Source organism: Heloderma suspectum, chromosome 11 (assembly GCF_057233095.1).
Source record: "Heloderma suspectum isolate Gila_16-S chromosome 11, 16-S_ref, whole genome shotgun sequence".
Taxonomy (NCBI): domain Eukaryota; kingdom Metazoa; phylum Chordata; class Lepidosauria; order Squamata; family Helodermatidae; genus Heloderma; species Heloderma suspectum.
This window is the reverse complement of record NC_139468.1, coordinates 18,642,464-18,662,739: the sequence shown is the minus strand read 5'-3', so window position 1 is coordinate 18,662,739 and position 20,276 is coordinate 18,642,464. Positions and strand designations below refer to the sequence as shown.

The following is a 20,276-nucleotide window of genomic DNA, read 5'->3' as shown; positions in this document are numbered from 1 at the left end:
TATCAGCAACAACTGCACTGTGAATGACCACTGTCAAAAATGTGGTTGTCATTGTCAGTCCTTTCTGCATTTAATTTCCTTCTGATCTCACCGTTTACAATTCTTCTCCCCGCCCTCCCGCACACATGTATAGTATATAAACCTGCTGAGTGGAATGATCTCCCCTTGGAGGTACGTCAGGTCTCAACATTGGTGTGTTCTTAGTGACTGAGTAAAGACGCATAGGATTGCAGTGTCAGTTACAGATAAACAAAATGTTTATCTGAAACATTTATTGAAAACGTATCTGCTTTCTGCCAGCCATGAGCTAGCTTTGTTCTAGTCTCATGATACTATTGTGTGTATAGTCTTTTTTGTGCAGTCTTTTGTGTGTGTGTGTGTGGTCTTTTTTGCTTTGTTGTTTCTTTTTATTCTTTTGTAAACCTTTTGGGGATTTGTTTCAAATGAGAAACAGTATATAAATATTGTTAATAAATAATAAATCAATAATCTGATTTAGTCCACAAAAGTTTATGCCAGAATAGATGTGTCATTCTTGAATGCTACAAATCTCTTTGTTGTTTTGCTTCAATAGACTAACACAGCTACTCCTCTGGAAATTCATTCCAATATTTGAGGTGAGTGTGTTTATTGTTAATCTGCCACACTGTATTCCCTTACTTATATCCTGTATAAATACAAGGCTGTGGTTTGTGTTTTTTCTACACTTCATATCAGACAGTACTTTTTAAATATTATATTATCTAATATATTGTGTGGGTGAACACTTTTCATATCATATTGTTTTTAATTTATGTATTTGTGGTATTTTTATTATTGTACTGATTATGATTTATATTGATATTGTGTGCTTTTCCCCCTTTTCTTATTATTCCTGTTCTATTGATCATGGAATTCTGTATTGTGTATGCAAGTCACTTCGAAACTGCTTTTTGTGGTGGGAAGCGACGCATAAATACGCCAGTGTGGTGTAGTGGCAAGAGTGTTGGACTGGGAGCTGGGAGATCCGGGTTCTAGTCCCCACTAGGCCATGGAAGCTCACTGGGTGACTTTGGGCCAGTCACACACTCTCAGCCCAACCTACCTCACAGGGTTGTTGTTGTGAGGATAAAATGGAGAGGAGGAGGAGGATAATGTAAGGTGCGTTGAGTTCCTTGCAAGAGGAAAAAAGGCGGGATATAAATGCAATAATAATAAATAAATAAATACAACACCAGTAATGATGATGACCATATCGCATCATTATTACCAGGCAAAATATATTACTATTTCATACATATTATTAATAATAATGCCAGTAATGACAATGACCGTATCAAATCATTATTATCATGAGAAATTTATTATTATTAATGTTATTTAATACATAATTATTGTTAATAATAATAATAATGTTAATAATACATTTCACCGGATAATAATGATACGATAGGGTCGTTATTACTGGCGTTATTATAAATAATAATGTACTGAACACATATGTATCTAATAATAATAATGCATTTTGCCTGATAATAATGAAAGGATAGGGTTGTTGTCGTCACTGGTGTTATTATTAATGATGTAATTAACAGGCAGAGTAATAATATGTATCAAATAATAGTAATAGTACATTTCGCAGGATAATAATGATACGAAAGGGTCGTTGTCGTTACTGGCGTTATTCGTAATAATAACAACGTATTTAACACATATAATATGTATTAAATAACAGTAGTAGTGACTACTGGGAAAACCATAGCTTTGATTAGACGGACCTTTGTCGGCAAGGTGATGTCTCTGCTTCTTACTATGCTGTCTAGGTGTGCCATAGCTTTCCTCCCAAGGAGCAAGCGTCTTTTAATTTCATGGCTACAGTCACCGTCTGCGGTGATCCTGGAGCCCAAGAAAGTAAAATCTGTCACTGCTTCCATTTCTTCCCCTTCTATATGCCAGGAAGTGATGGGGCCAGATGCCACGATCTTCGTTTTTTTAATGTTGAGTTTCAAACCAGCTTTTGCACTCTCCTCTTTCACCCTCAACAAGAGGCTCTTGAGATCCTCTTCGCTTTCTGCCATTAGGGTGGTCTATAAGGAAGGCTGAGCGGGGAAGAATTGATGCTTTCGAACTGTGGTGCTGGAGAAGACTCTTGCGACTCCCCTGGACTGCAAGGAGGTCAAATCAGTCAAGCCTAAAGGAAATCAACCCCGAGTGCTCATTGGAAGGACAGACAGTGAAGCTGAAGCTCAAATATTTTGGCCACCAAATGTGAAGAGAAAGGTCACTGGAAAAGTCACTGATGCTGGGAAAGACTGAAGGCAAAAGGAGACGGGGACGGCAGAGGATGAGATGGCTGGATAGCACCACCGATGCAATGAATATGGGCTTGAGCACGCTCGGGGAGAGAGCGCAGGACAGGGAGGCCGGGCGTGCTGTGGTCCACGGGGCCACGAAGAGTCGGACACGACTGAGCAACAGCAAAAGTAGCGACGGTAACAACATTTCGCCTCATAGCACTGCTACCACACGGCCGCGCCGTCGGCGCGCGCGCCCCGCCCTTCTCCGGCGCCCCCTCAGACAAGGCCGCGCGCCGCTCCCGCCTTGACCTCAACCGCCACGTTCCCCGCCCCGCCCCCGGGCGGAGCCGCTCGGGCCCTCCTCCCGCCCGCCCCCGCGAAGGCGGAGCCCGCCGGCCCGCCCGCCCCTTCTCTTGTCCTCTCAGCCGGGTTACATGGCAGTAGCCGCGGCGGGAGCGGGGCTGCGGTTGTCGAGAGCCTGCCGCGAAGGCCCGGCGGCGGCGGCGGCTCCGTGAGGCGCCCCCTCTTCTTCCTCATGAGCCTGGGCAGCCCCGTGAGTTCGAGGGCGGCGGGAGCGACGCGCGGGCAAGGGGAAGCGGAGCGCGGCGGCCCGGCTGGGCCGGGCGGGCCGGGCGCGGGCCGCGCTGCGCGCCGCGGCGGGCTCGTTCCCCCTGCTGCCACTGCACAAAGGCGCTTTGTTCTCTCCCGGCCGCCGCGCGCCCCGCCGGGCCCGCCCGACGCGACGAGGGCCAGCCGGGCAGGCCTTCCGCAGTGCGGCGGCCCGCCGAGGGGGGAGACGCGCTCCCCGGCCGGGCTCCCTGGGCAAGCGTTGGGGCAGCGGGAGGAAGGGAGCGTCCCCTCGGCCCGGGTCGCGTGGGCCGTTCCCGCCGACGGAGGGTTTGGGGAGGCGCGCCGTGGCCTGCCGGGGGAAGCCGCTCTCCCCGAAAGGAGGCCCGCCCGGCCCTCGTTGTCGCTCCCTCCCCGCTTTCTGGCCCTTCTCTCCCAAGGGGGGCGTGGAGGCGGGCGGGCCCGCGTGGGACGCCGGCTGGGGCTCCCGCGGTTCTTCGAGCGCCCGCCGCGCGAGCGCTGCCTTCGCGGCGGGGGGCGGGGGGGTTGAGTGGGATCCTCTGGCGGCGCGATCCCAGGCACGTGCTTTACTCGGAAGGAAGCCCCGCCGAGTTCCATGGGGACGGCCTCCCTAGGAAAGCGTCCTTCGGGAGAAGTCATCGGATAGTATCCAGTGCGAGCCCTACGTAGAGTAGACCCACTGAAATGAATCGGGGATTACGTTAGTCACGACCAGCTGAAATGCCCATTCATTTCAGTGGGTCTGCTCTACGTAGGGCTCGCATTGGATACTACCCTCTGCGGGGAAAGAAAGGCATGAGGGGAGGCGCGCGCGCGCACGATCCAGGCGGCCCCCAGAAGGGCACAACGTGAGCTCTTAATCAAGCTGCCATCCTAAACACTCCCCTGTTACGTGTGGGTTGCGCTGTTAAGTGGGCAGTCGTCCTATGCATGCAGACTCGGGAGAAAGCCCCACCACTCACCTGGGCTTACTTCCGACTAAACGTGCATAGAATTGCGTTGTGTGCGTGTGCCTCTCGTTTGAAGCCGGCGGAGTGGACTCCTAAATGGTGACTTGTTGACGGATTTCTTAATCCGGAGTAAAGATTCGATGGGTCTGACGCGGTGGCTTTCTTGCGAAACAAATTTACTCGACTCCTTCCTCCCCGCCACCCCCAGTTTGAGTGTCACCAGGCACTGCGGCATTGGCGGCTTCTCTCTTGCCTTTAGGACACTCTTCATTCATTTCCTGGTCTCCACTCTCTCGCGTTGAGCTCTTCAAAGCAGCAGCTGCAGTGTTTTGTGTCGAATTACAGAGGGATCGAATAGGGAAAACTTGTGCTTCTTTTTCTCTTCATCCAAAAGAGCTAGAGAAGACCCTCTCTTCCTTTTTATGTTACTAGCGCTTGCCGCTGCCTCCGCTCTAAGAACTGCCCCAGGAAAACTGCTATTTGTGGTGTGAAAGCAGCTGCATTATAATAATGACAGAGTTTAAGGGGCCCCTGTGGTTAAAAGAGGCTGTATAATTTTTAAGAGCCTATTTCTTTCTCTCCATCCCCAGTCTGTCTTTGTGTTCTGGCTGAAATACATCCGAAGGTAGACCTTTTTTGTTGTGCATTCCTCAGTGCACCCAAGACCTTGTTATAATATCAGTCTCTGCTAGTGTAGAGGATGTTGTTACGTGTCACACTGACTGTGAAGAAAATTATGGCAAGGAGCAAACAGGCTGCGGCAGAAGGATTGTTAGGAGTTTTCCTTCCTGAAGTTGCCAAGGATGGGTGTCTCTGAGAATGTGACTTTACATCTTACCTTTTGGTTCGCAACCTCTTGTTCCACATGTTAGCACCATATTGCTTATTACTGGAAAGGGACCAAGATTACTTCAACTGCTTGTGTAATTCAGTCAGAAGGAGCTATATAGTGTTTGTCTAAAAAGAGCACACAAATGAGGTGTGTCCTTCTGAACTTTAAAGGGAGCTAAAGAACCTCTTCAAGAGAACTGTGTTCTTTAATTTACAAGTAACTTAACAGAATAATGCAGTGTATATTTACTCAGAAGAATATCCTAGAGATCAATAGGACTTAAAAGTGTATCCGTAGTATACTCTACTACATAGAGTAGAGTTTTCCTTTATGTAAGAAAAGAAAATGAGGTTAAGGATACAATCCTGTGCATGTTTAGACAGAAAAAGGTCCTACGACTCCCAGCATTCCAAATGCTGGGAGTCATAGGACTTTTTTCTGACTAAACATGCACAGGATTGCATCCTAAATTGGTTATTCTAAGTCAGCTACCCTTCAGATGTAGAATAGAAATTGAAAGTAGTGCTTTTAGTGGTGATTCAAGTTAGTAGTAGTAGTTTCCGTTAAATTCTGCCGTCTACTTTTTGTGACCTCTTTTTTCTGAGGGTGGGTGAACTCTGTGGTTCATTCTTGTACAGAAAGTAGTAACTTTGGAAGACAACTCTAGACAAAGATCAAACAGCATACATTTCTCTGGGAATACAGAGTGTGTTTAGTATTTGTTTAGTATTAACAGAACATCTAATCTCTTGCTTACTGTGGCCTTTTATACATATATCTTTTAATCAGATTGAGCATATGTAAATTAACAATACCTCGGCTTTCAGGATGTGTGGGGACTAGGTGGGAGGTTTGAGAAAAAGCTGCAGTTTCAGGAGTTCTTATGATGACTCACTGCCTACAGCTTGTAACGTGGCTGATATTTTTAAAAAATCCACATAAGCACTCTTATAGTTACACAGATGGAGCTTGGTTTTATATCGGGTTGTATAACAGCTTTCTTTTAACTCTTACAAAGCCTTCCTTGTAGTAAAAAATAGGAGTTCCTGTTACACAAATCAGTCAGGTATCTGTCAGTACAAAATACTAGTCTTACTAGAAGCTCTTACTCTGAAATTGTCAAAACCAGTGTACTGAACAGTCAAGATCAGCAGTATGTAATATTTCCTGTAAAAAGTAGGCTGGAATCTCTTTCAAAATCTCTTTTATTTCCTGTAAAAAGTAGGCTGGAATCTCTTTCAAAAGCATATCTATTTGAACGAACTGTTGCAAACTGTATTGAGCTAGAAGACTTCCTGTGTGTGTTACCACTACCAGGACAATTCATATTTAAAGCCCAAGTAAACAGTACAATATCTTCTCTGTAACTGGCAGTTCTCTAGTAAAATGAGAACACTGTTGTGGAGCTTATAGTTCTATATGATATAATTATACAGGTAAACAGCGAAATTAAAAATGAAAGGCTGTTCATAAAATACTATAACACTGACCAGGGGCGGGGGGGATGGAATCTGACCGGTCACCTCTTGTGCTGTGTATCCAGTGTCTTTGTTATGTTGTTTATTTTTGAATACTTGTTGCACTCTAGTGTAACTGCAGATGTTTTGTTGAGAGCCATCCAAGCATGTTATAGAAGATAAAATGTAGTGCCTGAAAGATCCATCTTATAATTCCCACTTGGTCATAAAGCTTTTTGGTTGGCCTCAGGCAAGTATGTTTTCAACCTACCTTGCCTCAGAATGTTATTGTAGGTGTAAAGGAGTTGAGAATTGTAAAGGACTGAAGAAAGTATTAATGCTCTAACTTCCTGTAGATTTTTTTCAGTCACTTTCAAGGTAGGCTGGAGCTGTGATTAAAACTTGCAGCTTATACTGAAGCTCAGTGACCTAAAGTTGACTAATATGTCATAAGCTCCTGGCACATTTGAGTATCAGCTTGCTTGTGGAAGTTCCAGAAAGCTATGCTTGAGGCAGCTTTTTATTATGTCTTTTTAGTGGTGATAATAACAGAAGAAAACTGCTTAATTTAACAAAATTTTAATGGTACACTTCTCTGTTTTGAAGCATACAAAAGTGACTCAGGAGAGACATTTTAATTTAATGTCTTGTGATCTTCTGTCAAAGCACCATTCTGTGCTTAATAGTTTAAATTTAAACAGTGACTTAAAGATAACTAGCTTTGAGACTGCACTGCTTAACTGGTCACAATAGAAACAAATGTAGAGGAAAAGCTGGAGGATAACTTAGAACTGAAGTCTTCACTTACTACAAGTTAAGCTGTTTGAAGCATTGATAGTGATGTGCAACTACAAACCAATGACTTGTTGGGCTAGTTTGGTTTTTCTAGTGGGTGATCTACATAGCAAAGGAAATAAGAAAAAGGCAGACACTATAAACTTATTCAGGTTGTAATCTAAGGGCACACCACATTTTTGTTATGAAAGTGTATTCAAGATTGTCTTTCCTTCCAACAGTGAGTGACAGCTTGACACTAAGTTGGACTAATTCTCATTCATTGGACTAATTCTCATTCTGGAAGCTGTAAACTGTTTTAAGGATGGTTGCTCTTCTGTTGCCCACACACCAGTTTCAGTTGTGTAATATTTGAATAATAAAACAAAGATAACAATTCTCCCATTTCTATAAGTCTGTTATCCTCAAGTGTGTTAGTTTACAGTAATCCTGTAGGCCTCAAACAGACTTCAGTGACACGTTTTCAGAATATGTACTTTTAGAATGAGAGCTTAATGTAAAAACAGGAAGCTCTTGAAGTAAAAAGGAGTAGCTACTAAGTAGGTACTACTGTAATGTAGGACTTCTCAAAATAATGTTATCTCCATAGGAAGTGACTTCATTGGTTGAACTCATAATCTATGAAACTAGGCTCTGAGAGAAAGGAGCGTCTGAGAACTTTTATTGTTTGTTGAGCTGGTATGTGGAGATCCCCTGAGTAGTTAATTTATTTGCAGTAACAAGTCATTTGTGGGTTTTTAACATTCTATCCAAGTAACTATAACTGACTACTTAACATTTTGCTTAAAGATTTGCAAATCATTTGCCAAAGAAATAATGAGCTAGTATTCTTGCTATCAACAGCAATACTTCTAGGTAATATTGCCCCCTTTACAAAACACAGCTGTATTATCAAATGTATTGTGCTTATCTCTGTTCTCAATTATACCCCTATATTACCTTCAAGCTTATCCATAATATAGCAGCTCTGGTAAATACCATGAAAACTACAATTTTGCCCCATAATAGGATGAAAATACATAGATATTTCAGCTAAGAATTCTGCTTCTAATGGGGAATGCAACATGAGCTGTGCTGTTAATCTTGTGTGTGGTCATGAAATGTCTGGCCATAATAAAAGAGGATAGATACATAACTTTATGAATGACAAACTGAATTACTTTATTTATTTATTTATTTATTTCTATACCGCCCAATAGCCGAAGCTCTATTTTCTTGTTGCTTATATAGCACACATAGTCTTCTGGTTTTGTTTGCAGCCAGTATCTTCAAACTTCTTTGAAATACCGAGGAGCAAGTTTCTTTTAAGTGGGAGGTATTTAACTCATCTGTTCTGCTCAAGTAGCTGAACCCTTTCCTTTACAAAAAATTCAGCAAACTAAAGCCTCAATAGTAAGCTCTCACTAGACAGCTGGATATCAAATTTGAGTTGCCTGTACAGATGAAAACTTGAGAACTTTTTAGAGTTTCTCTTAGCTATGTGTGGGGTCGGGAGTACATGACTAACCAGAATGAACTTGTTCAGAAGGAGATCAGCATTGTATCTGGTTTCTCCAGCAGATCAAAAGATTTGTAATGCCTAGTTCTGTACATGGGAGTTCTTTACGTCCTATTGTCCATCCACCAGTTACACCAAAAACACCCCTGTCAAGCACTGTTTACTTCAAAAGTGTGTATGATTTTGAAATGCTGATATGTGGTTTCTTTTTCCTTAGGTTTTCACAGAATAAAATGGATGGTAGCTTTGATTGTGATTGTGGTGAGCTGGAGCCACCTGATCATTAACTAACAGCATCTTTTGTAAACCAAGAGCTGCCTCTTCCTTGACAAACTAGACTGTAAACAAACAAGAAAAGGAAGAGGAGAAAAAAGTGCTTAGTAACACCATAGAATGAAGCTGCTCAGGACCAGTCCAACACTGAATGTATCTGCACTGTGAGGAGGATGTTAATAGAAGCCTATTACGTGCATATTTATTCACATTTTTGTTAAATGTTAACCAGTTTAGCACAGTAGAGCGGAGTGCATAATATGTCACTTCATTCCGTTTGATTTATTTGTATTTCCTTTTAATGTCTGCGGATATGCTGCACCTTTCTTGAACTATGAATGCTGCAACCTCTCTATCTTTGCTCAGCTTGATTTGTAGAGTGTAAGTTCTAAATCTAAAGGGGACACAACAGGCCTGACTGGCTAACAATGCAACAAGAGTGTCAAGAAACTATCGTGCAGTCAACCTGAAGTTTTTCTTCTCCTTTTCTACAAGATCCTTCATATACCAGTGAAAGCATCTCTACAAGTTTGCAGAAGCTTAATAGTTTTAAGAGGGAAAAACAAAACACACAGAATTTCAAAATGGCAGAGAAGTTTGAAAGCCTCATGAACATTCATGGTTTTGATGTAGGTTCTCGGTATATGGACTTAAAACCTCTGGGCTGTGGTGGCAATGGCTTAGTTTTTTCTGCTGTCGATAATGACTGTGACAAAAGAGTGGCTGTCAAGAAAATTGTCCTTACAGATCCTCAGAGTGTTAAACACGCTCTGCGCGAGATCAAAATTATTAGAAGACTTGACCATGATAACATTGTCAAAGTGTTTGAAATCCTTGGTCCCAATGGGAGTCAGTTGACAGATGATGTAGGCTCTCTTACAGAACTTAACTGTGTTTACATTGTTCAAGAGTACATGGAGACGGATCTGGCTAACCTGGTGGAGCAGGGGCCCTTACTGGAAGAACATGCCAGACTCTTCATGTACCAGCTGCTACGTGGGCTCAAATATATTCACTCTGCGAATGTTCTGCACAGAGATCTCAAACCAGCTAACCTGTTCATTAATACTGAAGATTTGGTGCTGAAAATTGGTGACTTCGGCCTTGCACGGATCATGGACCCTCATTATTCCCATAAGGTATGTGAAGATGGACACAACCTTTTTCTGTAAAAATGAGGCCCATTGTATATAGACAGGCTTGTCTATACACTCAGTAGGGAGCTGCCGCCAGTCATAGCTTCCCGACAAGTTTATCTGTACAATACATGTTTGCTGCACTCCATGTATATCCTTATACCTAAAAATGTAATGTGTGGTTTAATTATGCTATTTACCTCTTGATATAATTGGTGTGTAAAGAGCTTGTATAGACTGTTCTTAACTGAATTAGTCAACATAGCTAGTTCCTGTATCCTGTGCCTACGAGGCCTGGGTGGGCAAGTAATGCTCTCATCCTTGGAAATCATATTACAAATACTGCCCAGTCTGAGATGTTGTTTGCCTCTTTCTCTTCCACATCTGTCCACTACTGTATAGACCCTTGACAGTATTGAGAAGTTCTGCTCTTTTAAGTTGCTTGTCATGTTAATGGGTACGGGCAGACTTCAGGCTTCTGGGATCAACTTTGTTTTTTCCTTAAACTCAAATATCCAACAACCAGAGTCTGGTGTAAAGGGCATAGAATTAAAGAATGAACCAAGCTCGCAGTCATTCCACACAGAACCCCACTCCTGGTTACCCCAAGCTTCCTTCATTACTGTAGTACAGCTTAGAGTGAAGGGAAGTAATTTTGTTGCCACAAATCACCCAGAGATCTACCAGGAGATCCAGATCTACCTTCTGCCCACCCCTGGTCTAAACTTTTAGCTGAGTGAAGAAACGTTACCATCTCTTCCTTTATAAGGTAGTCAATGTTATTGGAGATGTTGCTGAACTTGCTTATCTTAAAAGCTGGTTGGAGGGGCCGGCTTTCAGCAGAGGGCTCAAAAAAGGCCTCTTCACCAAATGAATATATTGACATCTGGCAAGTTCATCTTGGATCTTGAGACATTCTGGATTTTAAAATTGCATAATTCCTTTGAAGTCTCCATCTTTGAGAACAATGGCTATCATTGCTCTGCATATCTAAGTTGCATGGAGTACAAGGATGCCATCTTAAGTAACTGTTCCACACTTGTTCTGTATCCATAGTCACTAATGCAGATTAGAGCCCCTGGTTCTTTCAGATGTGTGCATTGATGCAAATTTAACTACCCTAATTTATTTAAGATTTTAAATCCACCTTTCAGGGCACACTGCCCTCACAAGGCAGCTTACAGTATTACAAGAATATGAACATACAATTAAATGCATGCAGTAGCAGCAACAGATAAGACTTTAAAGCATCAAATACAGACTGGAATAATGTGCATTCAAGGCTTTTTAAGAAAAATCAGCAGTGATGAGGCCACATGTATCTCCTCGGGAACGGAGTTTCAGAGGTGTGGAGCCAACACTGGGAAAGCCCTATCCCTAGTACCCACAAATCTAATGGCGCTTGCTGGTGGGCCAGGGAGTAGGGCTTCTGACCCTGGTCTTAATGCTACACTGTGGTCCCAAACCATTTAGGGCTTTAAGGGCCAAAACCAGCACCTTGAATTGCGCCTGGAAAGCAACAGGCAGCCAATGTAAATGATACTGAATGGGAATAATATGATCTGTGTGCCAAGGTCCCATAAGTAGTCCAGCTGCCGCATTCTGTACTCGTTGCAGTTTCCAAGGGCAGCCCCACATAGAATACATTACAGTAATTATTGTATAAGATGGTGATGACTTTGTTTTAAAGTTTCTGATAGGTGTGTCAAACTTGTCTAATCTTTTCATTTTAAAATGAGGAAAACATTGGCTAGTATTTATGCCACAGTAAATATAGTTGGCATGAACTTGAGCACACTCCGGGAGAGAGCGGAGGACAGGAAGGCCTGGTGTGCTATGGTCCATGGGGTCACGAAGAGTCGGACACAACTTAACGACTGAACAACAACAAATATAGTTGGCATAAAAACATTACATGGCATAAGTGGTACCCATATAATACGAGCCAGAGTAGTGTAGTGGATAGAATGTTGGATATGGTTTGAGGAAGTGGGCCTAGACTCAAATCCCCCCTCTGCCATGGAGCTCATGGGTGACATAGAAACAGTCTCAGCCTAGCAAACCTCACAGTGTTATGAGAATAAAATGGGATAATCCCATATGTGTGGCCCTGAGCTTCTTGGAGGAGGGGCAGGATGCAATGTGATAAATGCATGTAAAATTTCTCTCTCTCTAGGGCCATCTTTCCGAAGGATTGGTAACTAAATGGTACAGATCACCTCGCCTCTTGCTCTCGCCCAACAACTATACTAAAGCCATTGATATGTGGGCTGCAGGTTGCATCTTTGCTGAAATGCTGACAGGGAAAACTCTCTTTGCAGGTTGGTGGAGTCTGATGCGTACAAAGCTGTCATGTTAAGCATAAGACTGTACAGTGCTAGTGCTGCCAGTTGAACGTTGCTTTTCCTTTCCAAAGAGCTTGTGAATAGCCTACTGAAATAAAAGTGGCAAATGCTCTTAATCCATTTGTGGATGTTGGTACTTGGGTATGAAATATTAACCATTATTTTGAAACAGCAATTCTCTTTATAATGTTTTAATCCTAAATTGGTATATATCAAAATATACAGATAGGTCAGTTTGTGCCAAATCCATGCTACCATTTGCAAAAAAAAAAAGGAAATAAGATGCAGTTCTTTTATCATGTGCTCATTGAACTAGGAGTGACCATTGAAGAAATGCTGAAAAGAGATGGGGATATTACAAGGTCTTTTTCTGTGGTATTCCTTTTGTTGCTTTTGATACACTCTTGTTTGAAATATGAGAACTCTCCACTAAGGTGTATTTTTGCTGCCTCCATTCTGTCCTCAAGTAGCCATCCAGCGGAGCTCTTCCAAGTGGTCCGGCAGTTGTTAACATCTTCCTCAGTAAATGGCGCCCTGGCCCCATTGAGGACCCGCTGTGACCTTCTTGCATCGCACTTTGAGGACAAAATCGCTTGTCTCCACAGCAAACATGAGGCTGTAGTTAGTGCAGTACCAGTCAAGGTGTCTGATGCCACCATCTGCCCAATTTTGTGGGATCAGTTCCAGTTGTTACGGCCTGATGATGTGGACAAGATGCTTGCAATAATGCGACCGACCACGTGCCCTCTTGATCCCTGTCCCTCATGGCCAATAAAAGCTAGCCGAGGGGGTATGACTGGGTGGGTCCAGGGAGTGATGAATGCTTCCCTATGGGAAGGGGTGGTCCCTGCTGTCCTTAAGGAGGCAGTAGTGCAGCCATTCCTGAAGAAGCCCACTCTGGACCCAACGGTATTAGACAACTACTGCCCAGTCACAAATACCCCTATTGTAGGGAAGGTACTTGAGAGGGTCATGGCGGACCAACTGCAGGCACTCGTTGAGGATACTGATTATCTAGACCCATTTCAATCTGGGTTTTGTCCTGGTTACAGGACTGAATCAGCCTTGGGTGCCCTGATGGATTACCTTTATCAAGAGAGGAACAAGGGGAGCGCAACCCTGTTAATTCTGCTCAATTTCTCATCGGCTTTTGATACCATCGACCATGGTATCCTCCTGGATCGACTCCATTGGATGGGTATTGGAGGCACTGTGTTACAGTGGTTCTGGTCCTACCTGTGGGGCCGATTTCAGAGAGTAACATTGGGTGACTATTCCTCAGCCCCTTGGCAATTGAGCTATGGGGTGCCGCAGGGTACCATCTTGTCCCCGATGTTGTTTAACATCTATATGAAGCTGCTGGGAGCAGTCATTAGGGGATTTGGAGCTAAATGCCATCAGTATGCTGATGACACACAGCTCTGTCTCCCTGTGACATCTGAATCAGGAGAGGCTGTGCCTAGACTCAGTAATGGGCTGGATGAGGGCCAATAAACTGAAGCTGAATCTTGGCAAGATGGAAGCCCCGTGGGTCAGTGGTTCCCAGGTCCGGGAGATAGGCTCATTGCCTGTTCTAGATGGAGTTGCACTCCATCTAGAACAGATCTTCTGAAAGATCACGTCCATAGTCTGGGGGTACTCCTAGATCTATCATTGTCGCTGGAGGCCCATGTGGTCGCAGCAGCTCAGAGTGCCTTTTACCAGCTTCAGCTGGTTTGCCAGCTACGGCCTCTCCTAGACAGAGATAGCTTGACTATGGTGGTACAGACATTAGTAACCTCAAGACTGGATTACTGCAATGCGCTCTATGTGGGGCTCCCCTTAAGGCTGGTCTGGAAGCTGGAGCTAGTGCAGAATGCAGCAGCTCGGCTGTTGTTGGGAGCTGCCCCTTTTCAGCATGTAACTCCTCTGCTGAGGGAACTGCACTGGCTGCCTATTCGCTACCGGACCAGGTTTAAGGTATTAGTACTAGTGTACAAAGCCGTAAACAACTTGGGACCAGGATACCTGAGAGAGCGCTTCCTTCTTTACCAACCTGCCCGGTCACTGAGGTCATCAGAGGGCATGTTCCTGGTGGTTCTACATGGACCCATGGATCAGTTCAAGTCCACCAAGAAAAGAGCCTTCCGTGGCCCCCTTCCTGTGGAATTCCCTGCCTTTAGAGGTCAGGCAGGTGCCAGCATCCTTCCGGCACCTCCTGAAGATGTTATTTCAAGAGGCCTTCCTTGCATGACCAGCCGTGGTTTGTTAAATTCCACTTTGTGGGGGTTTGTCTTTTTAAAAAATGTTTTATCTCTTTTAACCTGCTGTTTTATTCTTTTACCGTGTTCACCACTCTGAAATCTTCTGATGTGGAGCGGTATATAAATATTGTAAATAAATAAATAAATAAAATGTAGGGGAGCCTTAGGGAGCCTAAGGTAAGGGTTGATCTCGATGACTGACTGACCCTTCAAGCCCTGGACTTTGTACCTAGTAAATGGCAGGATCAAGTAACTTTGTACCTTGTAGCTTCTTAGGAATTTGCATGCAAAAAGTCGAAGAACTCTTTCTTAAGGAAAGGAAACAAGATTACCAGTGGGATGTGCAAGAGTGAGGTGGTTCGGATGACGCAACAGCCCATCATGGGTTAATTGACCCTTGAGGAGCTGCAATGCATTCCAGACGCCATTATGAATATGCAACACACACACCCTCAACTGGGGGTTGTTTTGTAAACCCAGCCAGCAGGGATTATTTGAAGGCTCAACAACCCTTGCCTAACCCACAATGTGTTGTAAGGTTATTCTAGTGTAGTTTAGCCATCAAATGATCCCTACTGATTGGGTTTGCACAACATGACAACCCACAGTTGGGGGTTGCATCTTCAGAAAGGTGGCCAGCATGCACTGCAGCTCCTCAAAGGAAAATAACCCCATGAAGGGCTGTCATGTCATGGAACCGGCCCAATATGTTGCAGTATGGAGCAACTCCATTCCATTCCATTCCATTCCCCCTTTCCCCAGCAGTCCATAGTCCTTGAACATATTTAGTCCTTGTTGGTCTGTTTTGGGGGGTCCCCCCATTGAGGTTTCTTGATGTGTGCATTTTTGTACTTTGAGCAGGTACCTCCAAGCCTGCTGATACCTCTTGTATGTGGATGATGCCATTTTGGCTATATAAGGTCTGGAACTTGAGGAATTGAGATAGCTATTAGCGTATATGAAGATGGTGTGATAAGAAACATCCTAGCAGTGTTTGTGAATCAACAAGGTCCTCGACCACAACTGACGTGTGCTTTTTGTCTTAACATTTAGGCGCACATGAACTTGAACAGATGCAGCTGATTTTAGAATCAATTCCTGTTGTGCATGAGGAAGACCGTCAGGAACTTCTTAATGTCATCCCAGTTTACATTAAAAATGATATGACTGAGCCACACAAACCTTTAACTCAGCTCCTCCCAGGCATTAGCCCTGAAGGTAATTTGGCCTCTTCCTTTCTTCTTTCTCTCCACTCCTTATTGTCTATATCTGATTATGAGCCTGTTGGCAAGGTGACATGTATTTTTAAGGCTGTTGCAGTGGGCAATGTACAATGCCTTACACGCTGTAAGAGTTTTGACATACCATGTACTGATACTTTCAGCTGAAGAGCATTGCGGAGTCAGGTGTGTTTATGTGTGCCTAGTATGTAAATACTTCAGTCACCTTGGGAAAGTATTATGCCCTATGGGAATATCTTCTTTCCTCTTTCTGGTCCACTAAGTTACAATAAAAATTCAGTATTCAAGGGAGAATCAGACTAGGCAGTTCAGAATCCCTTAGGCCTATAGAGAACTGAATATAGCATCCAAGTCAGAAATAAGCACTAGTTCAGAAGGAATTTGTAATTGTGGTGGGTGGTAGTATACAGTGGTGGCTGTAGCTACCAACGCTGCATTATTACATACAAATAATTCCAACCAAGTATATATCCAGCACAGTTTTTCTTGCTTTTGTGCACAGTCCAATATTATTCATTTGTGGTCTGAAACAAAAGAGTTAACTTTTGTAAAGTTTTCTTACTTAGCTGCCTGGAGGTGATTTTGTGTTGCCACAGGTAACCAAGCCTAGCATATTGTGTTTCCTGTAACATAACGCTTTAAGAAACTCTCCATCTCTGTCATATTAAAATTCACTTAAAAGTCATCTGATCTGCCCAAGGCAGGACCTGCAAAATCATGTAATAATCTCCTTGCATATCAGTCCCAATTATCTACACTACTTATTTCCTCCATCTCCATCAGATTCACTGCTATTTATAGCAATGAACTATAAACATTATGGGTGCAATCCAATGCATGTTTAGACAGAAAAACTCCCAACTTCTAGCATACCCTAGCCATCTGTCTAAACATGCATAAGATTATGCCCGAAGACAAATAATTTTTAAAATAACCAAACAGATCCTATATTATGCCACAAGCCAAAAAGGAGGAGCAAACAGGGTGTTCCACGTTTGGGGAATTGAGGCGGGAGATACTACTTTTTCCCCACATAGAGCTCCTAAAAGATATGCTTGTAATGACCAGAAATTTGAAACACTTCAAGACTTCTCCCCAAATAAAGTAAACATTGTACTCGCGTTTTATGCTTTACCACATTAAAACTGACTTGAAAAAAAGTCATTGTTTTGGCTTTAACCTTTTCAGCACTGGACTTCCTGGAACAAATACTGACCTTTAGTCCTATGGATCGATTGACAGCAGAAGAAGCTTTGTCCCATCCTTATATGAGTATTTACTCCTTCCCAACTGACGAGCCCATTTCAAGTCATCCTTTCCACATTGAAGACGAGGTAGATGATATTCTGCTCATGGATGAGAGTCACAGCCACATCTATAATTGGGAAAGGTAAAGTGCTTTAAAATTATTTTGTATGCTATTCATGCTATGGCTATGTCTGAAACACCAGCTGATAATTTCATTTAACAGGTAGTAAAATGCTATGAGATGGGAGAAGCATGATGAAGAGGGATGGGATGTTTGCGCATAATTATTCTTCTCATCAAACCATTTCCCACTAGCTTCAGTTAAAATGACTTTGGTTAAAGGGATAAAATTTTCTGCGTTGGACACTCTGTAGCTAGCTCTGGAGTGGGATGATGAGCATCTTTTTATACTGCCCAGTACTGGATATATATTGGAAAAATTAATGATGCTGCAGAGTAGAGGACCGTCTGTGTTAATGCACAACTAAAGTATGACACTGGAGTTTCATGTAATCTTAAATAAAGATCTCATACTTTCTCAAGTTGTGCACAAAGGAATTAAGTTCTGTCACTTAAAAGCCCCCCCAAAGCATGAAACAGCCAATTAAATGTAGTACTATTAAGCTTTAAAGTGTGTTAGTGTTCATAAGCTGTATGTATCTTGACTCTTCGCTATGTAAGCAAGTGGATGCCTATAACTTACTAACAGAGGCCATTAATAATTGCAGATATCATGAGAGTCAGTTTTCAGACCACGACTGGCCTATTCATAACAACTTTGAAGCTGAAGAAGTTCAGCGTGATCCAAGGGCTCTTTCTGATGGGACTGATGAGGAAGAAGTACAAGTAGATCCTCGCAAATATTTGGATGGTGATCGTGAAAAGTATCTAGAGGATCCAGCTTTCGATACCCACTTTTCCACTGAGCCTTGTTGGCAATATCCAGATCACCATGAAAACAAGTATTGTGATCTGGAATGTAGCCACACTTGCAATTACAAAATGAGGTCCTCTTCATACCTAGATAATTTAGTCTGGAGAGAGAGTGAAGTGAATCATTACTATGAGCCCAAGCTTATAATAGATCTTTCTAACTGGAAGGAGCAGAGTAAAGAGAAGTTAGACAAAAAAGGCAAGTCAAAATGTGAAAGGAATGGATTGGTGAAAGCTCAGATAGCTCTCGAGGAAGCCTCCCAGCAGCTTGCAGAAAAGGAGAAGAATCAAGGGTTTGACTTTGATTCATTTATAGCAGGAACTATTCAGCTTAGTTTGCAGCATGAGTCAACTGATATTGATAAATTAAATGACCTGAATAGCTCAGTCTCCCACCTAGAGTCGAAAGGCATATCAAAGTCGGTAAGCAGAGAGAAACAAGAAAAAGGAATGGCTAATTTGGCCCAGTTGGAAGCTCTGTACCAAAACTCATGGGATAGCCAACTTGTAAGTGGTGCGGAGGAGTGCTTTCTCATAGACCAGTTTTGTTGCGAAGTAAGGAAGGATGAGCAGATAGAGAAGGAGAATCCATACACCAGTTATCTGGACAGGTTTTTTAGCAAGAAGGAAGATGCTGAAATGCTAGAAACTGAGCCAGTTGAAGATGGGAAGCTAGGGGAGAAAGAAAGAGAGGGGAGCTTTTTAAGTAATAGCGGGGAATTTCTTTTTAACAAGCACCTCGAAGCTATAGGTATTCCTCAGTTTCACAGCCCTGTTGGCTCACCGCTTAAATCAATACAGGCCACACTAACGCCTTCTGCTATGAAATCATCTCCTCAGATTCCCCATAAAACATACAGCAGCATTCTAAAACACCTAAACTAAACAGCAGACATTTCTTTTTGTATTCATGAAATGTGTGTTCTTTTTTATTGTAAGTAATTTTTTTACTTGAAATCAGATGATGTATCTTTGGTATGGATTTCCTTAGTTTTCTGTTTACCATTGTTTTTACAATCCAGAATTACTTTCTTTACATGACAATTTTTTTTTAAACTGGCATGTCGTTTGCACACAAAGGTAAAGAACAGAGCAAAACAATGCAAATTGCAGGACAAAACAAGAAGAAAATGCACTAAACCAACTAGAAACACTCTCAGTTTAAACAGTTCATGCTTTGCAGAGGAAAAATAAGAATCTTGCCTTGAAAATTACACAGTGAGACTATACATATTTGCATGAAAATATCTATTTTTTCCCTGAAAACATTTTTCATTCATATGTATTTTAGAATTTTTCATACTGTACACATTTCTTAGGCACATGATACCAGCAGCAACTGTAAATGAATGCAGAATTTGGTACGCATGTGTTATCTACCTCAAGGTAACAGCAGTATGTGGCAAAACATTAACCACCCATAGTGCTTTTCATAATGCACTTCTATTTAGCCAGCATTATTGTAGTAGGTGGTATTATGGAGAAAATCATTCAATATTTATAAATATTCTGGTATGCATTCTTTATAGTGGAAATGTTAATATGCAGCGTTTTTATTTATTTTAGCAAATTATATTTTCTGTAACGATAGAAAGTCAAAAAATTTTGAACTTGCTTTACAGATAAAGTTCTTGTTAGCACTATGGTTTATTGCCTACATAGCTGAAATAGAGATGAAATAACATCCCCTTATTCTGAGGTGATCCATATGAATTTTTTAAAAAGAGATTTCACTTCAAGTAAGGCACTCACTGTGTATAGGAATTTGCAATTTGGCGGTGCTTGATCTCTCTACAAAGAAATTAGGAATTGTTTTATTATAAAATGCTCCTAGAAGTCTTAATTGTGTTAATTTTTTAAAACAATTTTTGTAATGTTAGTTGTGTGCATGGAAACAATTAAGGTACAACATTACTGTAGGTTAAAAGTTCTATATGGTCAGGCATTTTGTTTTTACTGTATGTTTTTACTGAATGATGCCCTTGTCTCATCCCTAAAGCAAGCATGAGTATAATTAGGTTAAATGTAGCATGTAGCATCTCAGTCTTCTGACAGTTTGTTTTGCCTTCTGGGCTTTGGGGGCGGGAGGGGGGGTTGTTTTGGAAACGATGTATCATTGGCTCCCCTGTTTTAAAGAAAGAAACAAATAAAACATGGCCAGCAAAAATGACTCTTGTCTCTTGGATAGTCTTGAGTTGCAAGGCATATGCAGAAGTTTCAAGCTTGTTCCGAGAGTTTGAGAGTGACACTTGTGATGGGTGAGAAATTAAAATGGAAGTATTTTCCTTGTGTATATTTCACAGATGAAGCATTCAGTGAAAGATTTCAGAACTGTCTGAAGGAGAATGTAGTTCTGGCCTTGCCCCCAGTGAATACTATACCCTACCCTTAAACAAAAATGCCTTGTATTTTCAGACTTGGGATGGACTTCTGTGTAATGTGATCCAGAGTATGGTGAACG

At 42.4% G+C, this 20,276-nt stretch overlaps 1 protein-coding gene across 1 annotated transcript; it reads left to right on the top strand.

Annotated features, from left to right (window-relative positions):
• Positions 1-2,703: 2,703 nt before the first annotated feature.
• MAPK6 (mitogen-activated protein kinase 6) lies at positions 2,704-19,986 on the top strand. Its single transcript, XM_084817077.1, has 6 exons — positions 2,704-2,829; positions 8,614-9,808; positions 11,982-12,126; positions 15,447-15,611; positions 16,823-17,024; positions 17,611-19,986. Exons 2-6 carry the CDS (start codon positions 9,254-9,256, stop codon positions 18,698-18,700), a joined length of 2,157 nt encoding a protein of 718 aa, XP_084673203.1. The 5' UTR covers positions 2,704-2,829; positions 8,614-9,253; the 3' UTR covers positions 18,701-19,986.
• Positions 19,987-20,276: the final 290 nt, after the last annotated feature.

Coding starts and splice junctions, on each gene's coding strand:
- MAPK6 (XM_084817077.1), top strand. CDS start 9,254: ATGGCAGAGAAGTTTGAAAGCCTCATGAACATTCATGGTTTTGATGTA. Junction 9,809..11,981: donor ACCCTCATTATTCCCATAAG/GTATGTGAAGAT, acceptor CTCTCTCTCTAG/GGCCATCTTTCCGAAGGATT. Junction 17,025..17,610: donor CACATCTATAATTGGGAAAG/GTAAAGTGCTTT, acceptor TAATAATTGCAG/ATATCATGAGAGTCAGTTTT.